Raw genomic sequence first — 19,124 nt, 5'->3', positions numbered from 1 at the left:
ACGTGCCTGCTGTTGTGCTGGGCCTTCTGAGAGACTGCATGTCGCTGGGAGCTGGAAGCGCGACTCAACGACGAGAAGCGTGTCGCCGCCACAGCAGTTGCCGTTGCATCGCCGAGGAAGCTTGCTGCCGCTGTCGCCATCACATCACCGAAGCACGTTGCATCACTGGAGAAGCGTGCTGCCGCCGCAGAGGTCGCCATCGCATCACCGGAGAGGAGTGTCGTGGGCCTGTCACGGCTCCGAAGATCGAGTCGCCGCACGGCCGTCTGCCGTGTACGCATCGTAACCAAGACGCCATTTTGTCGCATCACACCGGAGACAAGTATCGCAGCATGCCGCCATCTTGTTGCATCATACCGGAGAGCAGTAAGAAACTGACGCATCACCTCCCCACACAGTAAGGAAGCGAGCATAAACTCCCCTGCGCAGCAGTAAGGAACCGACACATCCACTCCCCTGAGTGTAAGGAACCGATGCATTACCTCCCCTGCGACCCTTTTGTTTGCTTTGCGTTAAGAATCCGAGGTACTTTGAGAGTAAAGTGTTGCATTTACAATCTTAAGAGAACTGAGCTATTTCCTACCATTTTAAAGTCTATTTTTGAGTGCAGTATTGTGGATTTTTGTTGTTTGGTCTTGTGATAAGTCTATATAAAAATACTTATTTTTATAATACAACTTGTGTGGTGTCCATCTGTAGTGTTGTCACTGTATTACTGTATGTGTTCACCAATGTTTTACACACTGCCTCTGAGATAAGCCTGCCTGCTCGTGCCAAGCTGCCAAGGGGGTGAGCAGGGGTTATTTTAGGAGTGTAGCCCTTACCCTGACTAGATGCAAGGGTCCCTATTTGGTCAAAGGTACCTACCTCTGCCAACCAGAGACCCCCAAATCTAACAGTGGGTACATGTCTACTAAGGATGGTTTATTCATCAAGACTTCAAAGAATATATCAATTGGTATGGTTAAGGCACACAATATGAGCAAGTTGACCAATCCCTCAATGACCGCACATTAAAAAGAACATCAAGTGCAACACTTATTTAAATATTTTTGGACCACACAATAAACATGTGCTAAATGTACATTCACGTAACATATCAGTTTTGAAATTGTGACCCAATTGTGACATGTAAAGGAAGGGCAAAATTCTGCAGCACCAATTCCCTGCATTTTCGGTTAGACTTCTGTGTTCAGGGCACCTGGCTTGAACAGCTTCCTATCTGGCCTTGCTGCCTAGCGCAGCCTCAAAGCACTAGTCACTTTCTGCTTTTCTGCACCCTTCACACATAAGTGCTTCTTAGAACCCTGTCTACGTGCTGCTAAGATTAGATATTACCATGCTGCTCTTCTTTTTATGCAACTAGCAACACCTGAAGTATGTTTCTCACATTTAAATGTTATTTTGAGTTGCTTTAAGCATTTGGAAACAATACAGCTCATGACAGTATTCCTATGAAATTTGAAGATCTAAAATTTCAGTGGATTGTTTTTCAGGCCGTCAGCACTTTTTACCTGCTACAGTGAAATTATGCAGACTTGTTGACCTTTATTGTAGCAGTCTATACGTTTTAAGTGAATTGTTTTAAATCTGGAATGATTTTTATGTTTTTTTGTGTACTTTTATGGTGTGGTCACCGAATAAAGAATTTTGATTGAGTATGAATGAAGGAAAGTATGGAGGAAAAAAGAAAGGAAGGAAGGAAGTAGAGAGAAAAGGAAAGAGAAGGAAGGAAGGAGAGGGAAAAAAAGAAAAGGAAAGAAAAAGAAGTAAAGAGAAAAAGAAAGCAAGAGAAAAAAAGGAAAGAGGAAAAGAAAAAGGAAAGAAGGAAAGAAAGACAGAAAGAATAAAGGAGAAAAAAGATAGAAAAAGAAAAAAGCGAACAAAGAAAAGAAAAAATAGAACAAAGAAAAGAGAACAGAGAAAAGATAGAAAAACATAGAGAAAGAAAAAAGTAAAATGAGTATAACTTAATACAGAACAGTTTCTAATAGACATAATATGATCTGGAATGCTGTGAAAAAGCAGAAATCTGAAAATCAAAATACTCTAACTGGAACTTAGAACAGCATTGGTAGGAGATGGGATCCGATAAAGATGGACTGTGTAACGGAAGCGGCATGCTGTCACATCAGGCTCTAAACACAAACACAACACTAAAGCGATTATAAAGTAAAAACAAAAACACTGCTACTGAAGGTAACTAGCTTGTGAGTAGATGGTTTCTTTGTAAGAGAGCAAAATGCAATCCATTAAAGTGACATTACCCAGTGGCTTGAGTAGGCTGACCCACCTCCTCATGCTATATATTGTAGTGGGCAGAAGAAAAATGGAAATGGCAAAACAGACCATATAGGGGCTTTCACCCACCTCTGGGTGAAAGCCCCTATATGTAAGTATTTCATACATATTTTAGTAAAATTAAAAGGTCTGTGCTAACATTAGTCCTAAAAAGGGATTTCTTTGTGAACAAATTAAAAATAAAGAATTGTATGTGTGATCACAGAGTGTCCTTTGTAGATGTGAAATAGTCTCACACATTCTAAATGAGGCTGAAGAATACATGCAAACATCCAATAAAAAGAAGGGGAGAATAAAATACTCCAGTGGGCTGACTCAAGATGCTATTTATAATGCGTTCAGGCAAAGGCTTATGGTTACTGATTCATAGACGCCAAGGGCTGAAAAAAGCTGGATCAAAGCCCCTAGTGCATGTGTAGAGTAAAGTATGTTCACAATAAATGGTGCAAGTGCCATTACGTGTGAGACCTAAAAAAAAAAAATAAAGAGACCACTTGGCTTTGCCAACACTTTACAGCTTTGGTTCGGCCTTGAATGTTTTTGTGTAGGAGATACTTCCTACTCCATATAGCCTACCGCTGAGGTGCACAGTTTAAAAATGTCTCACAAGCATCTTGCATTTGTCATAACACTGGAGCATTAGCAGTATGAATATGTACGCCTTGCATTTGTCATAATACTGGCGCATTAGCAGTATGAATATGTACACCTTGCATTTGTCATAATACTGGAGCATTAGCAGTATGAATATGTACACATTCGTAACTACTCTTATTAGGAATTGATCTTCCGAAAAACACATTTTATGTTAGAATGCGAGTGAGGAAGATAGATGAGGGCACTTGTAGAGTTTAAGCATTCACTGGAACAATCACTTATTGCTTTGCCATTATTGTATTGTCCAACTTCAGACGGCCAGCTCTGAGCTCCATTGGTTTGTGCAAGCATTCATTATCCTGTGGGTTTTCAGAGACCAAGCCAAGATCTTACCTTCAGACTTCGGCTTGTTTGGTCCAGTACTGGTCATCCTCCTCACTCCTGTGCTCCTGGAGTAGCGTTGAGGTTTGGTGGTGATAACTACTGCCCTACTTCTTTACCGCCTTGATATCCATCAGCACACCTGGTCTCAAAAGTGCCTTCTTATAACCATACCAACCTGCTAAGCTCAGAAAGCCCTGGGCTGAGGTACAACTGATTGATTCCACTGTTGAGTCCACCAGCTTACAGGTCTCTGATAGTAACCAGTGGCGTGACTGTGGCTCACCACTTCTTTAGAATGTGAGAGTCACTGTTTCTTACCACTGAAGGAAACCCCCTAGTCCGGCTCTGCCACCTCAGTCTAGAAACCAGCAGTGACGAAGTGCAGCTCAAGAACAAAATGTCCTGCTTCCAGTACCTTCCCTTGTTTTAGGTGTTGTCTCATTCAGACTTATGGTTATACCGAACTCTTATCATTAACAATAGAATTATTTTTGCAAAGTAAGTTTCTGACATTCGCCATGGTGATGTTACTATAAAAAAATAGGAAACGTATGAATGTAAATACAATTAATTATAACCATTGTTTGAAAACAAGACTAAATATGGTCACAGATCCTTCTAATGTTTTCACATTTCAACGTATTTCTCTTTTGTTCCAGTAACATATGGAATGACAAGTTCTAATACCTATTACTACACAAAAGTGATGTCAAACCTCTTCTTGGAAACATCGGCAGACAATGGTGTAACATTTCAATCTATTGGCAGCATGGCAGATTTTTGGACAGTAAGTTTGAAATAAATTAATGGTATTAGAATGAGTGCAGAAATGAAGGAGCTAATATTTTGTCTTGCTATGTATTTCATGTTTATTTGCATCATTTGTTATATTAGTGTTATTATTTTATTACATTTGTTCTAGTTATCAACTTCCTTTTCTAAATGCTTGATGGATTTACCAAAGTAGTATCGAGAATTACATTAGTTTATTCAACAAAATGGCTCTAACAATCTTACCCCAAAAGAAGCAGGACAAGTGCAGAAAGAAGCAAGAGAGATAGAGAAAGAAGAGAGTGAGGTGCAGAAAGAGGCAAGAGAGGTTCAGAAAGTGACAAGAGAAGTGCTGAAAGAAGCAATAGAAGTGCTAAAAGTGGAAGAAAGAGCCTGAAAGAGGAATGAAGGCACAGCAAGAAAAAGAAAGGTACAGAAAAAGCAAGAGAGGTGCAGAAAGAGGCAAGAGAGGTGCAGAAAGAGGCAAGAGAGGTGCAGAAAGAGGCAAGAGTAGTGTAGAAAAAGGAGGAAAGGTGCCTGAAGAAAAAGAAAGTGGGGGAAGAAAGGCACAGAAAGAGGAAGAAAGGTGCAGAAAGAAGCAAGAGGATGCTAATTCCTTACTATAACGTCCCTGAAACCTGTTTTATTCAGTGAATTTGAAAGGTTTCTTAAATGCTAATTCATAACCATAATGTCCCTGTAAAGAGGCAAGATAAGTGCAGAAAGAGGAAGAATGTTGCAGAAAAAAGCAAGAGAGGTGCAGAAAGAGGTAAGACAGGTGTTAAAAGAGGCAAGAGAAGTGATGAAAGAAGCAAGAGAAGTGCAGGAAGATGTAACAGGTGCAGAAAGAGGCAAGAGAAGTGCGGAAATAAAGAGGCAAGAGCAGTGCAGAAAGAGGCAAGAGAGGTACAGAAAGAGGCAAGAGAAGTGCAGAAAAAGAGGCAAGAGAAGTGCAGAACGAGGCAAGAGAGAAACAGAAAGAGGCAAGAAAGGTGCAGAAAGAGGCAAGCAAAGTGTTGAAAGAGGAAGAAAGGTGCCGAAAGAGGAAGAAAGGCACAGAAAGAGGAAGAAAGGTACAAAAAAAAGCAAGAGAGGTGCAGAAAGAAGCAGGAGCTGTGCAAAGAGAGGAAGAGAGCTACAGAAAGAAGCAATAGAGGTGCAGAGAGAAAGAGAAAGGTGGAGAAAGAGGACGAAAGATGCAGAAAGAAGCAATAGAAGTGCAGAAAAATGTAAGAGGTGCAGAAAGAAGCAAGAGGTTCAGAAAGAAGCAAGAGAGGTACAGAACGAAGAAAGAGAGGTGTAGAAAGAAACAAGAGAAGTGTAGAAAGAGGAGGAAAGGTGCCAGAAGAGAAAGAAAGGTGCATAAAGAAGCAAGAGAACGCTGATTCCAAACTATAACGCCCCTGAAATCTGTGTTTTCTAAGTGAATTTCAAAGGTTTCTTAAATACAAATTTCTAACTGGAATGTCCCTGTAAAGAGGCAAGAGAAGTTCAGAAAGAGGAAGAAAGTTGAAGAAAGAAGTAAGAGAAGTGCAAAAAGAGGAAGAAAGGGGTCGAAAGAGGAAGAAAGATACAGAAAGACGCAGGACAAGTGCAGAAAGAAGCAAGAGAGATAGAGAAAGAAGAGAGTGAGGTCCAGAAAGAGGCAAGAGAGGTTCAGAAAGTGACAAGAGAAGTGCTGAAAGAAGCAATAGAAGTGCTAAAAGTGGAAGAAAGAGCCTGAAAGAGGAATCAAGGCACAAAAAGAGAAAGAAAGGTACAGAAAGAAGCAAGAGAGGTGCAGAAAGAGGCAAGAGAGGTGCAGAAAAAGGCAAGAGAGGTGCAGAAAGAAGCAAGAGTAGTGTAGAAAGAGGAGGAAAGGTGCCTGAAGAGAAAGAAAGTTGGGGGAATAAAGGCACAGAAAGAGGAAGAAAGGTGCAGAAAGAAGCAAGAGGATGCTAATTCCTTACTATAACGTCCCTGAAACCTGTTTTATTCAGTGAATTTGAAAGGTTTCTTAAATGCTAATTCATAACCATTGAATGCATTCAGAGTTATGCTTGTTTCAAAATCGGCTTCACAGTATCAAGGACAGAGCGTCTAGTTATCCAGGCGCTCGTTCTATTTTGTTATTTAATAGTCAAGTTAATATGGTGAAAGTTAAAGAGACAAACCTATCGTGAGTGGTTGTACAAATGAAGCAAAACACCTTAAGGCCATTACCTTTAGAATGCCGTTCTGTCGCTTTCTCGGGGCGCCGGAGAGAAATGAAGGAACCTTAGTCTGTAAGAGTAAACTGCATTTAGTAACGTTTACCTTACGTTTACCTAACCTGTCTGTCATCTGAACCTTAGAGATCCATGTAATTTATTTTCCCACTCCGCCCTTCCAAGTAGACTCTCAGTCATAAAATATACCTTTTCTATTTGGAATGGACATGATGCCAAAAATTAAAACAAGTGGAATTTAAATGTGAAGAAAGTCATTTACAGCTATGGGTTTTAAACCAATTTAAGGGAAATATTATTGAAAATTTATTTTTGTCACTAATTTCTAAAGTTTCTCAATATCCCTTGGAAAGATCAGGTACAGTTATCACACCCTGAAATTATTTGCATATGGTATATTTATTTCATGAGTGCCTCTTAAGAGCCTATGACTTTTTAGTCACTTTAGGTATAACATACTGCTTAAAAGCACTATGGTTGCAAACTTTTCTGATGGATCAGATGCTTTTGCCCCACAACCACAACTGTAACGCCTCAGGCAGTGTCATGTCCTCACTACTTGCCAGAGTCAGCCTCCTAATTCACAACTGAGTTCAGAACATCCAGACCAATATAGCAAGCAATGGCCGCGCGGCAGTAAAAGTAACGCCGCGCGGCCGGAAAAGCGAAAGTCATCGCGATCACTCTGAAAGCGAAAGTCATCGCGATGACGCGCTAAAGCACGCTAGGGATGCGCGCGTGACAGCTTGCGCGCTTGTTCGCGTGACAGTAAGCTGGTGGCCGCTTTGGTAGCACTTTTCAAAGCAGCTGCTAAATGTCTCGGCCAGACCAGCGCATGCGCTGGATCAGGCGAGACCTAAAAAGTACATTACTCATCATTTGTCTCGGAGTCCAAATGCAGCCTTCACTACAGTGGTGGCAGGAGGAAGGCATCCACTTTCAAGCGCATCCTAACACAAATATTAGTGGTATCTAAAAAAAAGCATTCAGTACCTTGATCAGTCCATCCTAAAGAGATGAACACATTTGTTGAGATGATCCAGTAGATGTAGGGAAAAACAATGGTTAAGGGGAAAGAGATGAAATTGCATTTTGGACGGACAGAAATGTTGCTCAACTGCAAGCACCCTTGCCCAGTCAGCAATCATTTTCCATGATAACATGTTTATAGCAAACGTTTTTATCTAGTAAACAAACAAAATTTGCAGCCCATGTTCTTTTGAGTTTGGCTTGGTATAACAGCCATATTTATGTCTCGATAAGCAAGACACTGTTAATGGTGAATGCGACCACGGAAAGCAGGACGTAACTGCCACTATTGACATATATTAGAGTTTTCTCTGTAGCAGTGTTTGAGGCTGCAGTAGTTAAGACTGCACCTAGGCAGGAATACAGTGAGTTAAAAGATTGTTTCATAGAACTATGAAGATCTTTCTTCCTCTTTCGACCCCTTTCTTCCTCTTTTTGCACTTCTCTTACTTCTTTCTTCAACTTTCTTCCTCTTTCTGAACTTCTCTTGCCTCTTTACAGGGACATTCTAGTTAGAAATTTGTATTTAAGAAACCTTTGAAAATCACTTAGAAAAACACAGATTTCAGGGACGTTATAGTTTGGAATCAGCATTCTCTTGCTTCTCTATGCACCTTTCTTTCTCTTCCGGCACCTTTCTTCCTCTTTCTATACTTCTCTTGCCTCTTTCTACACCTCTCTTGCTTCTTTCTCTACCTCTCTTGCTTCTTCCTGAACCTCTTGCTTCTTTCTGCACCTCTTACTTTTGTCTGCACTTCTATTGCTTCTTTCTGCATCTTTCGTCCTCTTTCTCTACCTTTCTCTTTCTCTCTGCACCTCTATTGCTTCTTTCTGTAACTCTCTTCCTCTCTCTGCACAGCTCCTGCTTCTTTCTGCACCTCTCTTTCTTTTTTTGTACCTTTCTTCCTCTTTCTGTGCCTTTCTTCCTCTTTCGGCACCTTTCTTCCTCTTTCAACACTTCGCTTGCCTCTTTCTGCACCTTTCTTGCCTCTTTCTGTTTCTCTCTTGCCTCGTTCTGCACTTCTCTTGCCTCTTTTTCTGCACTTCTCTTGCCTCTTTCTGTACCTCTCTTTATCTTTCTTCACTTGGCTTGCCTCTTTCTGCACCTCTCTTGCCTCTTTCTGCACTTCTCTTGCCTCTTTATTTCCGCACTTCTCTTGCCTCTTTCTGCACCTGTTACGTCTTTCTGCACTTCTCTTGCTTCTTTCATCACTTCTCTTGCCTCTTTTTACACCTGTCTTACCTCTTTCTGCACCTCTCTTGCTTTTTTCTGCAATATTCTTCCTCTTTCTGCACTTCTCTTGCCTCTTTACAGGGACATTATGGTTGTGAATTAGCATTTAAGAAACATTTCAAATTCACTGAATGAAACAGGTTTCAGGGACGTTATAGTAAGGAATTAGCATCCTCTTGCTTCTTTCTGCACCTTTCTTCCTCTTTCTGTGCCTTTCTTCCCCCAACTTTCTTTCACTTCAGGCACCTTTCCTCCTCTTCCTACACTTCTCTTGCCTTTATCTACACCTCCCTTGCCTCTTTCTGCACATCTCTTTTCTCTTTCTGTACATCTCTTGCTTCTTTCTACACATCTCTTGCTTCTTTCTGTAACTCTTGCTTCTTTCTGCACCTCTCTTACTTCGTTTTGCACTTCTCTTGCTTCTTTCTGCATTTCTCTTGATTCTTTCTGTGCCTTTCTTCCTCTTTCTGCACCTTACTTTATCTTCCGGCACCTTACCTCTTCTTTCTACACTTTCCTTGCTTCTTTCTACACCTCTCTAGCCTCTTTCTGTACCTCTCTTGCTTCTTTCTGCAGCTCTCTTGCTTATTTCTGTATCTCTCTTGCTACTTTCAGCAACTCTCTTACTTTTGTTCTGCACTTCTCTTCCTTCTTTCTGCACTTTTCTTCTTTCTGTACCTTTCTTCTTCTTTCTGCATCTTTCTTCCCCTTACTTTCCGCACCTGTTTTGCTTTTTATGCACCTTTCTTCCTCTTTCAGCTCAGCTCTTGCTTCCTTCTGCACCTCTCTTGCTACTTTCTGTATCTCTTTTCTTTCTGCACCTCTCTTGCCTCTTTCTGTACCTCACTCTCTTCTTTCTACACCTCTCTTGCTTCTTTCTGGACATTTCTTCCACTTTCTGGACCTTTTTTCCTCTTTCTGTGCCTTTTTTTCCTCTTTCGACCCCTTTCTACCTCTATTTGTACTTCTCTTGCTTCTTTCTTCAACTTTCTTCCTCTTTCTGCACCTCTCTTGCCTTTTTATAGGGACATTCTAGTTAGGAATTAGTATTTAAGAAACCGTTAAAATTCACTGAGAAAAACACAGATTTCAGGGTTGTTATAGTTAGGAATTAGCATTATCTTGCTTCTTTATGAACCTTTCTTCTGCTTTCTATGCCTTTCTTCTTTCTGCACCTTTCCTTCTGTTCCGGCACATTTACTCACATTTCTACATTTCTCTTGCCTCTTTCTGCACCTCTCTTGTCTCTTTCTGTACCTCTCTTGTTTCTTTCTGAACCTCTCTTGCTTCGTTCTGCACATCTCTTACTTTTTTCTGCACTACTCATGCTTCTTTCTGTGTCTCTCAACCTCTTTCTGCACCTCTTTTACCTCTTTCCGTATCTCTGTTGCCTCTTTCTGCAAATTTCTTCCTCTTTCTTTCTGTATCTCTCTTGCTTTGTTCTGCATCTCTCTTGCTTCTTTCTGCACTTCTCTTGCTTTTTTCTGTACCTTTCTTCCTCTTTCTGTGCCTTTCTTCCTGTTCGGCACCTTTCTTCCTCTTTCAACACATTTCTTGCCTCTTTCTGCACCTCACTTGCCTCTTTCTGTATCTCTCTTGCCTCTTTCCGTACTTTTCTTGCCTTTTTCTGTACCTCTCTTGCATCTTTTTCAGCACTTCTCTTGCCTCTTTCTGTTCTTCTCTTGCTTCTTTCTGCACTTCTCTGGCATCTTTCTGCACCTCTCTTGCCTCTTTCTGCACTTCTCTTGCCTATTTCTGCACCTCTCTTGCCTCTTTCTTTCTGCACTTCTCCTGCTTCTTTCTGCACATCTTATCTCTTTCTACACTTCTCTTGCTTCTTTCATCACTTCTCTTGCCTCTTTTTATACCTCTCTTGCCTCTTTCTTCACCTCTCTTGATTCTTTCTGCATCTCTCTTCCTCTTTCTGCACTTCTCTTGCCTCAGCTGCACTTCTCATCTTCTTTATGTACTTCTCTTGCCTCTTTCTGCACTTCGCTTGATTTTTTCTGCAACTTTCTTTCTCTTTGTGCACTTCTCTTGCCTCTTTACAGTGACAGTATGGTTAGGAATTAGCTTTTAAGAAACCTTTCAAATTCACTGAAAAAAACACAGGTTTCAGGGATGCTATAGGAAGGAATTACCATCTTCTTGATTCTTTCTGCACCTTTTTTCCTCTTTCTGTGCCTTTCTTCCTCTTTCTGCAACTTTCTTTCTCTTCTGGCACCTTTCCTCCTCTTTCCATACTTCTCTTGCCTTTTCTGCACCTCCCTTGCTTCTTTCTGCACCTCTTCTGTTTCTTTCTGTACCTCTCTTGCTTCTTTCTGCACCTCTCTTGCTTCTTTCTGTACCTCACTTGCTTCTATCGACACCTCTTTTACTTTGTTCTGCGCTTCTCTTGCTTCTTTCTGCACCTTTCTTCCTCTTTCTGCCCCTTTCTTCCTCTTTCTTTCTGCACCTCTCTTCCTATTTCAGCACAGCTCTTGCTTCTTTCTACACCTCTCTTGCTACTTTTTGCAGCTCTCTTTTCTTTCTGTACCTTTTACCTCTTTCTGCACCTCTCTTGCTTCTTTCTGTACCTCACTTGCTTCTATCGGCACCTCTTTTACTTTGTTCTGTACTTCTCTTGCTTCTTTCTGCACTTCTCTTGCTTTCTGCACCTTTCTTCCTCTTTCTGCACCTTTCTTCCTCTTTATGTGCCTTTCATCCTCTTTTTGCACCTTACTTTCTCTTCCAGCAACTTATCTCTTCTTTCTACATTTCTCTTGCTTCTTTCTACACCTGTCTTGCTTCTTTCTGTACCTCTCCTGCTTCTATCTGCACCTCTTTTACTTTGTTCTGAACTTCTCTTTCTTTTTTCTGCACTTCTCTTGCTTGTTTCTGCACCTTTCTTCATCTTTCTGCACCTTTCTTCCTCTTTCTGTGCCTTTCATCCTCTTTTTGCACCTTACTATCTCTTCTTTCTACATTTCTCTTGCTTCTTTCTGTACCTCTCTTGCTTCTTTCTGTACCTCTCTTGCATCTTTCGGCAACTCTCTTACTTTGTTCTGCACTTCTCTTGCTTCTTTCTGCACCTTTCTTCCTCTTTCTGCCCCTTTCTTCCTCTTTCTTTATGCACCTCTCTTCCTATTTCAGCACAGCTCTTGCTTCTTTCTGCACCTCTCTTGCTACTTTCTGCAGCTCTCTTTTCTTTCTGCACCTCTTTTACCTCTTTCTGCACCTCTCTTGCCTCTTTATGCACCTCACTCTCTTCTTCCTGCACTTCTCTTGCCTCTTTCTGCACCTCTCGTGCCTCTTTCTGCACTTCTCTTGCCTCTTTGTGCACCTCTCGTGCCTCTTTCTTTCTGCACTTCTCCTGCCTCTTTCTGCACCTCTTACCTCTTTCTGCACTTCTCTTGCTTCTTTCATTACTTCTCTTGCCTCTTATTATACCTCTCTTGCCTCTTTCTTCACCTTTCTTGATTCTTTCTGCATCTCTCTTCCTCTTTCTGCACTTCTCTTGCCTCAGCTGCATTTCTCATCTTCTTTATGCACTTCTCTTGCCTCTTTATGCACTTCGCTTGCTTTTTTCTGGCACTTTCTTCCTCTTTCTACTCTTCTCTTGCATCTTTACAGGGATATTATGGTTAGGAATTAGCTTTTAAGAAACCTTTCAAATTAACTGAAAAAGCCACAGGTTTCAGGGACGCTATAGTAAGGAATTAGCATCTTTTTGATCCTTTCTGCGCCTTTCTTCCTCTTTCTGTGCCTTTCTTCCTCTTTCTGCAACTTTCTTTCTCTTCCGGCACCTTTCCTCCTCTTTCCACACTTCTCTTGCCTTTTCTGTACCTCTCTTGTTTCTTTCTGTACCTCTCTTGTTTCTTTCTGTACCTCTCTTGCTTATTTCTGTACCCCTCTTGCTTCTATCGGCACCTCTTTTACTTTGTTCTGCACTTCTCTTGCTTCTTTCTGCACTTCTCTTGCTTCTTTCTGCACCTTTCTTCCTCTTTCTGCACCTTTCTTCCTCTTTCTGTGCCTTTCATCCTCTTTTTGCACCTTACTTTCTCTTCCGGCACCCTATCTCTTCTTTCTACATTTCTCTTGCTTCTTCTACACCTCCCTTGCTTCTTTCTGTACCTCTCCTGCTTCTATCTGCACCTCTTTTACTTTGTTCTGAACGTCTCTTGCTTCGTTCTGCACCTTTCTTTCTCTTTCTGTGCCTTTCATCCTCTTTTTGCACCTTACTTTCTCTTCCAGCACCCTATCTCTTCTTTCTACATTTCTCTTGCTTCTTTCTGTACCTCTCTTGCTTCTTTCTGTACCTCTCTTGCATCTTTTGGCAACTCTCTTACTTTGTTCTGCACTTCTCTTGCTTCTTTCTGCACCTTTCTTCCTCTTTCTGCGCCTTTCTTCCTCTATCTGTGCCTTTCATCCTCTTTTTGCACCTTACTTTCTCTTCCGGCACCCTATCTCTTCTTTCAACATTTCTCTTGCCTCTTTCTGCACCTCTCTTGCCTCTTTCTGCACTTCTCTTGCCTCTTTGTGCACCTCTCTTGCCTCTTTCTTTCTGCACTTCTCCTGCCTCTTTCTGCACCTCTTACCTCTTTCTGCACTTCTCTTGCTTCTTTCATCACTTCTCTTGCCTCTTTTTTACCTCTCTTGCCTCTTTCTTCACCTCTCTTGATTCTTTCTGCATCTCTTCCTCTTTCTGCACTTCTCTTGCCTCAGCTACACCTCTCATCTTCTTTATGCCCTTCTCTTGCCTCTTTCTGCACTTTGCTTGCTTTTTTCTACAACTTTCTTCCTCTTTCTGCACTCCTCTTGCCTCTTTACAGGGACATTATGGTTAGGAATTAGCTTTTAAGAAACCTTTCAAATTCACTGAAAAAAACAGAGGTTTCAGGGACGCTATAGTAAGGAATTAGCATCGTCTTGATTCTTTCTGCGCCTTTCTTCCTCTTTCTGTGCCTTTCTTCCTCTTTCTGCAACTTTCTTTCTCTTCCGGCACCTTTCCTCCTCTTTCCACACTTCTCTTGCCTCTTCCTGCATCTCCCTTGCCTCTTTCTGCACCTCCCTTGCCTCTTTCTGCACCTCTCTTGTTTCTTTCTGTAACTCTCTTGCTTCTTTCTCCACCTCTCCTGCTTCTTTCTTTACCTCACTTGCTTCTATCGGCACCTCTTTTACTTTGTTCTGCACTTCTTACTTCGTTCTGCACTTCTCTTGCTTCGTTCTGCACTTCTCTTGCTTCTTTCTGCACCTTTCTTCCTCTTTCTGTGCCTTTCATCCTCTTTTTGCACTTTACTTTCTTTTCCAGCAATGTATCTCTTCTTTCTACATTTCTCTTGCTTCTTTCTACACCTGTCTTGCTTCTTTCTGTACCTCTCCTGCTTCTATATGCACCTCTTTTACTTTGTTTTGAACTTCTCTTGCTTCGGTCTGCACCTTTCTTCCTCTTTGTGCACCTTTCTTCCTCTTTCTGTGCCTTTCAACCTCTTTTTGCACCTTACTTTCTCTTCCGGCACCCTATCTCTTCATTCTACATTTCTCTTGCTTCTTTCTGTACCTCTCTTGCTTCTTTCTGTACCTCTCTTGCATCTTTCAGCAACTCTCTTACTTTGTTCTGCACTTCTCTTGCTTCTTTCTGCACCTTTCTTCCTCTTTCTGCACCTTTCTTCCTCTTTCTGTGCCTTTCATCCTCTTTTTGCACCTTACTTTCTCTTGCGGCACCCTATCTCTTCTTTCTACATTTCTCTTGCTTCTTGCTGTACTTCTCTTGCATCTTTCGGCAACTTTCTGACTTTGTTCTGCACTTCTCTTGCTTCTTTCTGCACCTTTCTTCCTCTTTCTGCCCCTTTCTTCCTCTTTCTTTCTGCACCTCTCTTCCTATTTCAGCACAGCTTTTGCTTCTTTCTGCAGCTCTCTTGCTACTTTCTGCAGCTCTCTTTTCTTTCTGCACCTCTTTTACCTCTTTCTGCACCTCTCTTGCCTCTTTCTGCACCTCACTCTCTTCTTTCTGCACCTCACTCTCTTCTTTCTGCACCTCTCTTGATTCTCTCTGTACCTCTCTTGCTTCTTTCTGCACTTCTCTTGCTTCTTTCTGCACATTTCTTCCTCTTTCTGTGCCGTTAATCCTCTTTTTGCACCTTACTTTCTCTTCCGGCACCTTATCTCTTCTTTCTACATTTCTCTTTCTTCTTTCAATACTTCTCTTTCTTCTTTCTGTACCTCACTTGCGTCTATCTGCACCTCTTTTACTTTACTGAACTTCTCTAGCTTTTTCTGCAATTCTCTTGCTTCTTTCTGCACCTTTCTTCCTCTTTCTGCACCTTTCTTCCTCTTTCTGTGCCTTTCTTCTTCTTACAGAACTTCTCTTGATTCTTTCTGTACTTATCTTGCCTCTTTCTGCACCTTTCTTGCCTCTTTCTGTATCTCTCTTGCCTCTTTCTGCACTTCTCTTGCCTCTTTCTGCACCTTTCTTCCTCTTTCTGTGCCTTTCATCCTCTTTTTGCACTTTACTTTCTCTTCCAGCAATGTATCTCTTCTTTCTAAATTTCTCTTGCTGCTTTCTACACCTGTCTTGCTTCTTTCTGTACCTCTCCTGCTTCTATATGCACCTCTTTTACTTTGTTTTGAACTTCTCTTGCTTCGTTCTGCACCTTTCTTCCTCTTTGTGCACCTTTCTTCCTCTTTCTGTGCCTTTCAACCTCTTTTTGCACCTTACTTTCTCTTCCGGCACCCTAGCTCTTCTTTCTACATTTCTCTTGCTTCTTTCTGTACCTCTCTTGCTTCTTTCTGTACCTCTCTTGCATCTTTCAGCAACTCTCTTACTTTGTTCTGCACTTCTCTTGCTTCTTTCTGCACCTTTCTTCCTCTTTCTGCACCTTTCTTCCTCTTTCTGTGCCTTTCATCCTCTTTTTGCACCTTACTTTCTCTTCCGGCACCCTATCTCTTCTTTCTACATTTCTCTTGCTTCTTGCTGTACTTCTCTTGCATCTTTCGGCAACTTTCTGACTTTGTTCTGCACTTCTCTTGCTTCTTTCTGCACCTTTCTTCCTCTTTCTGCCCCTTTCTTCCTCTTTCTTTCTGCACCTCTCTTCCTATTTCAGCACAGCTTTTGCTTCTTTCTGCAGCTCTCTTGCTACTTTCTGCAGCTCTCTTTTCTTTCTGCACCTCTTTTACCTCTTTCTGCACCTCTCTTGCCTCTTTCTGCACCTCACTCTCTTCTTTCTGCACCTCACTCCCTTCTTTCTGCACCTCTCTTGATTCTCTCTGTACCTCTCTTGCTTCTTTCTGCACTTCTCTTGCTTCTTTCTGCACATTTCTTCCTCTTTCTGTGCCGTTAATCCTCTTTTTGCACCTTACTTTCTCTTCCGGCACCTTATCTCTTCTTTCTACATTTCTCTTTCTTCTTTCTATACTTCTCTTTCTTCTTTCTGTACCTCTCTTGCGTCTATCTGCACCTCTTTTACTTTACTGAACTTCTCTAGCTTTTTCTGCAATTCTCTTGCTTCTTTCTGCACCTTTCTTCCTCTTTCTGCACCTTTCTTCCTCTTCCTGTGCCTTTCTTCTTCTTACAGAACTTCTCTTGATTCTTTCTGTACTTATCTTGCCTCTTTCTGCACCTTTCTTGCCTGTTTCTGCACTTCTCTTGCCTCTTTCTGCACCTCCCTTGCCTGTTTCTGCACTTCTCTTGCCTCTTTCTATACCACTATTGCTTCTTTATGCACTTCTCATGCCTGTTTCTGCACTTCTCTTGCCTCTTTCTATACTACTCTTGCCTGTTTCTACACCTCTCGCCTCTTACGTTCTGCATTTCTCTTGCCTCTTTCTGTACCTCTTACCTCTTTGTGCACCTTTCTTCCTCTTTCTGTGCCTTTCATCCTCTTTTTGCACCTTACTTTCTCTTCCAGCAACATATCTCTTCTTTCTACATTTCTCTTGCTTCTTTCTACACCTCTCTTGCTTCTTTCTGTACCTCTCCTGCTTCTATCTGCACCTCTTTTACTTTGTTCTGAACTTCTCTTGCTTCGTTCTGCACCTTTCTTTCTCTTTCTGTGCCTTTCATCCTCTTTTTGCACCTTACTTTCTCTTCCAGCAACATATCTCTTCTTTCTACATTTCTCTTGCTTCTTTCTACACCTCTCTTGCTTCTTTCTGTACCTCTCCTGCTTCTATCTGCACTTCTCTTGCTTCTTTCTGCACCATTCTTCCTCTTTCTGCGCCTTTCTTCCTCTTTCTGTGCCTTTCATCCTCTTTTTGCACCTTACTTTCTCTTCCGGCACCCTATCTCTTCTTTCTACATTTCTCTTGCCTCTTTCTGCACTTCTCTTGCCTCTTTCTGCACTTCTCTTGCCTGTTTCTGCACCTCCCTTGCCTCTTTCTGCACCTCTCTTGTTTCTTTCTGTAACTCTCTTGCTTCTTTCTCCACCTCTCTTGCTTCTTTCTTTACCTCACTTGCTTCTATCGGCACCTCTTTTACTTTGTTCTGCACTTCTTACTTCGTTCTACACTTCTCTTGCTTCGTTCTGCACTTCTCTTGCTTCTTTCTGCACCTTTCTTCCTCTTTCTGTGCCTTTCATCCTCTTTTTGCACTTTACTTTCTCTTCCAGCAATGTATCTCTTCTTTCTAAATTTCTCTTGCTTCTTTCTACACCTGTCTTGCTTCTTTCTGTACCTCTCCTGCTTCTATATGCACCTCTTTTACTTTGTTTTGAACTTCTCTTGCTTCGTTCTGCACCTTTCTTCCTCTTTGTGCACCTTTCTTCCTCTTTCTGTGCCTTTCAACCTCTTTTTGCACCTTACTTTCTCTTCCGGCACCCTATCTCTTCATTCTACATTTCTCTTGCTTCTTTCTGTACCTCTCTTGCTTCTTTCTGTACCTCTCTTGCATCTTTCAGCAACTCTCTTACTTTGTTCTGCACTTCTCTTGCTTCTTTCTGCACCTTTCTTCCTCTTTCTGCACCTTTCTTCCTCTTTCTGTGCCTTTCATCCTCTTTTTGCACCTTACGTTCTCTTCCGGCACTCTATCTCTTCTTTCTACATTTCTCTTGCTTCTTGCTGTACTTCTCTTGCATCTTTCGGCAACTTTCTGACTTTGTTCTGCACTTCTCTTGCTTCTTTCTGCACATTTCTTCCTCTTTCTGCCCCTTTCTTCCTCTTTCTTTCTGCACCTCTCTTCCTATTTCAGCACAGCTCTTGCTTCTTTCTGCAGCTCTCTTGCTACTTTCTGCAGCTCTCTTTTCTTTCTGCACCTCTTTTACCTCTTTCTGTACCTCTCCTGACTCTTTCTGCACCTCACTCTCTTCTTTCTGCACCTCACTCTCTTCTTTCTGCACCTCTCTTGATTCTCTCTGTACCTCTCTTGCTTCTTTCTGCACTTCTCTTGCTTCTTTCTGCACATTTCTTCCTCTTTCTGTGCCGTTAATCCTCTTTTTGCACCTTACTTTCTCATCCGGCAGCTTATCTCTTCTTTCTACATTTCTCTTTCTTCTTTCTATACTTCTCTTTCTTCTTTCTGTACCTTTCTTCCTCTTTCTGCACCTTTCTTCCTCTTTCTGTGCCTTTCTTCTTCTTTCAGAACTTCTCTTGATTCTTTCTGTACTTATCTTGCCTCTTTCTGCACCTTTCTTGCCTCTTTCTGTATCTCTCTTGCCTCTTTCTGCACTTCTCTTGCCTCTTTCTGCACCTCTCTTGCCTGTTTCTGCACTTCTCTTGCCTCTTTCTATACCACTATTGCTTCTTTATGCACTTCTCGTGCCTGTTTCTGCACTTCTCTTGCCTCTTTCTACACTTCTCTTGCCTGTTTCTACACCTCTCGCCTCTTACTTTCTGCATTTCTCTTGCCTCTTTCTGTACCTCTTACCTCTTTCTGCACTTCTCTTGCCTCTTTCTTTACCTCTCTTGCTTCTATCTGTACCTTTCTTCCTCTTTATGTGCCTTTGTTCCTCTTTCTGCCCCTTTCTTTCTCTTCTGGCACCTTTCCTCCTCTTTGTACACCTTTTGCCTCTTTCTGCACCTCTCTTGCCTCTCTCTGTACCTCTCTTGTCTCTCTCTGTACCTCTCTTGCTTCTTTCTGTAGCTCTCTTGCTTCTTTTGGCACCGCTCTTACTTCGTTCTGCACTTCTTACTTCTTTCTGCACCTTTTTTACTGTGTTCAGCACTTTTCTTACTTCTTTCCGCACCTGTCTTCCTCTTTCTTTCTGTACCTCCCTTGCTTCTTTCTGCACCTCTCTTGCTTCTTTCTGCATCTCTCCTTTCTTTCTAGACCTCTCTTACCTCTTTCTGCACCTTACTCCCTTCTTACTGCACTTCTCTTGCTTCTTTCTGTACCTTTCTTCCTCTTACTGTGCCTTTCTTCCCCTTTTGACACATTTCTTCCTCTTTCAGCCCTTCTCTTGCTTCTTTCTGCACTTCTCTAGCCTCTTTTTGCACCTCTCTTGCCTCCTTCTGTACCACTCTTGCCTTATCCAGCACCTTTCTTGCCTCTTCCTGTGCCTCTCTTGCCTTCTTCTGTACTTCTCTTGCCTCTTTCTGCACTTTTCTTGCCTGTTTCTGCACCTCTCTTGCTTCTTTCCGTACCTCTCTTGCTTCTTTCTGCACCTCCCTTGCTTCTTTCATCACTTCTC

General features: G+C 41.8%; 1 protein-coding gene and 1 long non-coding RNA gene across 2 annotated transcripts in view; one reads left to right on the top strand and one right to left on the bottom strand.

Moving 5' to 3' along the window:
• The window catches only part of PKD2L1 (polycystin 2 like 1, transient receptor potential cation channel), a 3,023,543-nt gene that overhangs the window by 572,694 nt on the left and 2,431,725 nt on the right, over positions 1-19,124 (top strand). Inside the window, exon 3 of the mRNA XM_085603531.1 lies at positions 3,942-4,069. Within this exon, the coding sequence (XP_085459657.1) occupies positions 3,942-4,069 (128 nt within the window). The remainder of the gene's footprint in view (positions 1-3,941; positions 4,070-19,124) is intronic.
• The window catches only part of LOC146867100 (uncharacterized), a 460,163-nt gene that overhangs the window by 27,620 nt on the left and 413,419 nt on the right, over positions 1-19,124 (bottom strand). The gene's annotated exons all lie outside the window — the stretch shown is intronic.

The sequence above is a fragment of the Triturus cristatus genome, chromosome 1_2, assembly GCF_964204655.1.
Source record: "Triturus cristatus chromosome 1_2, aTriCri1.1, whole genome shotgun sequence".
Classification (NCBI taxonomy): domain Eukaryota; kingdom Metazoa; phylum Chordata; class Amphibia; order Caudata; family Salamandridae; genus Triturus; species Triturus cristatus.
The sequence above is the reverse complement of the archived record's forward strand: the minus strand, read 5'-3'. Positions and strand labels throughout refer to the sequence as shown.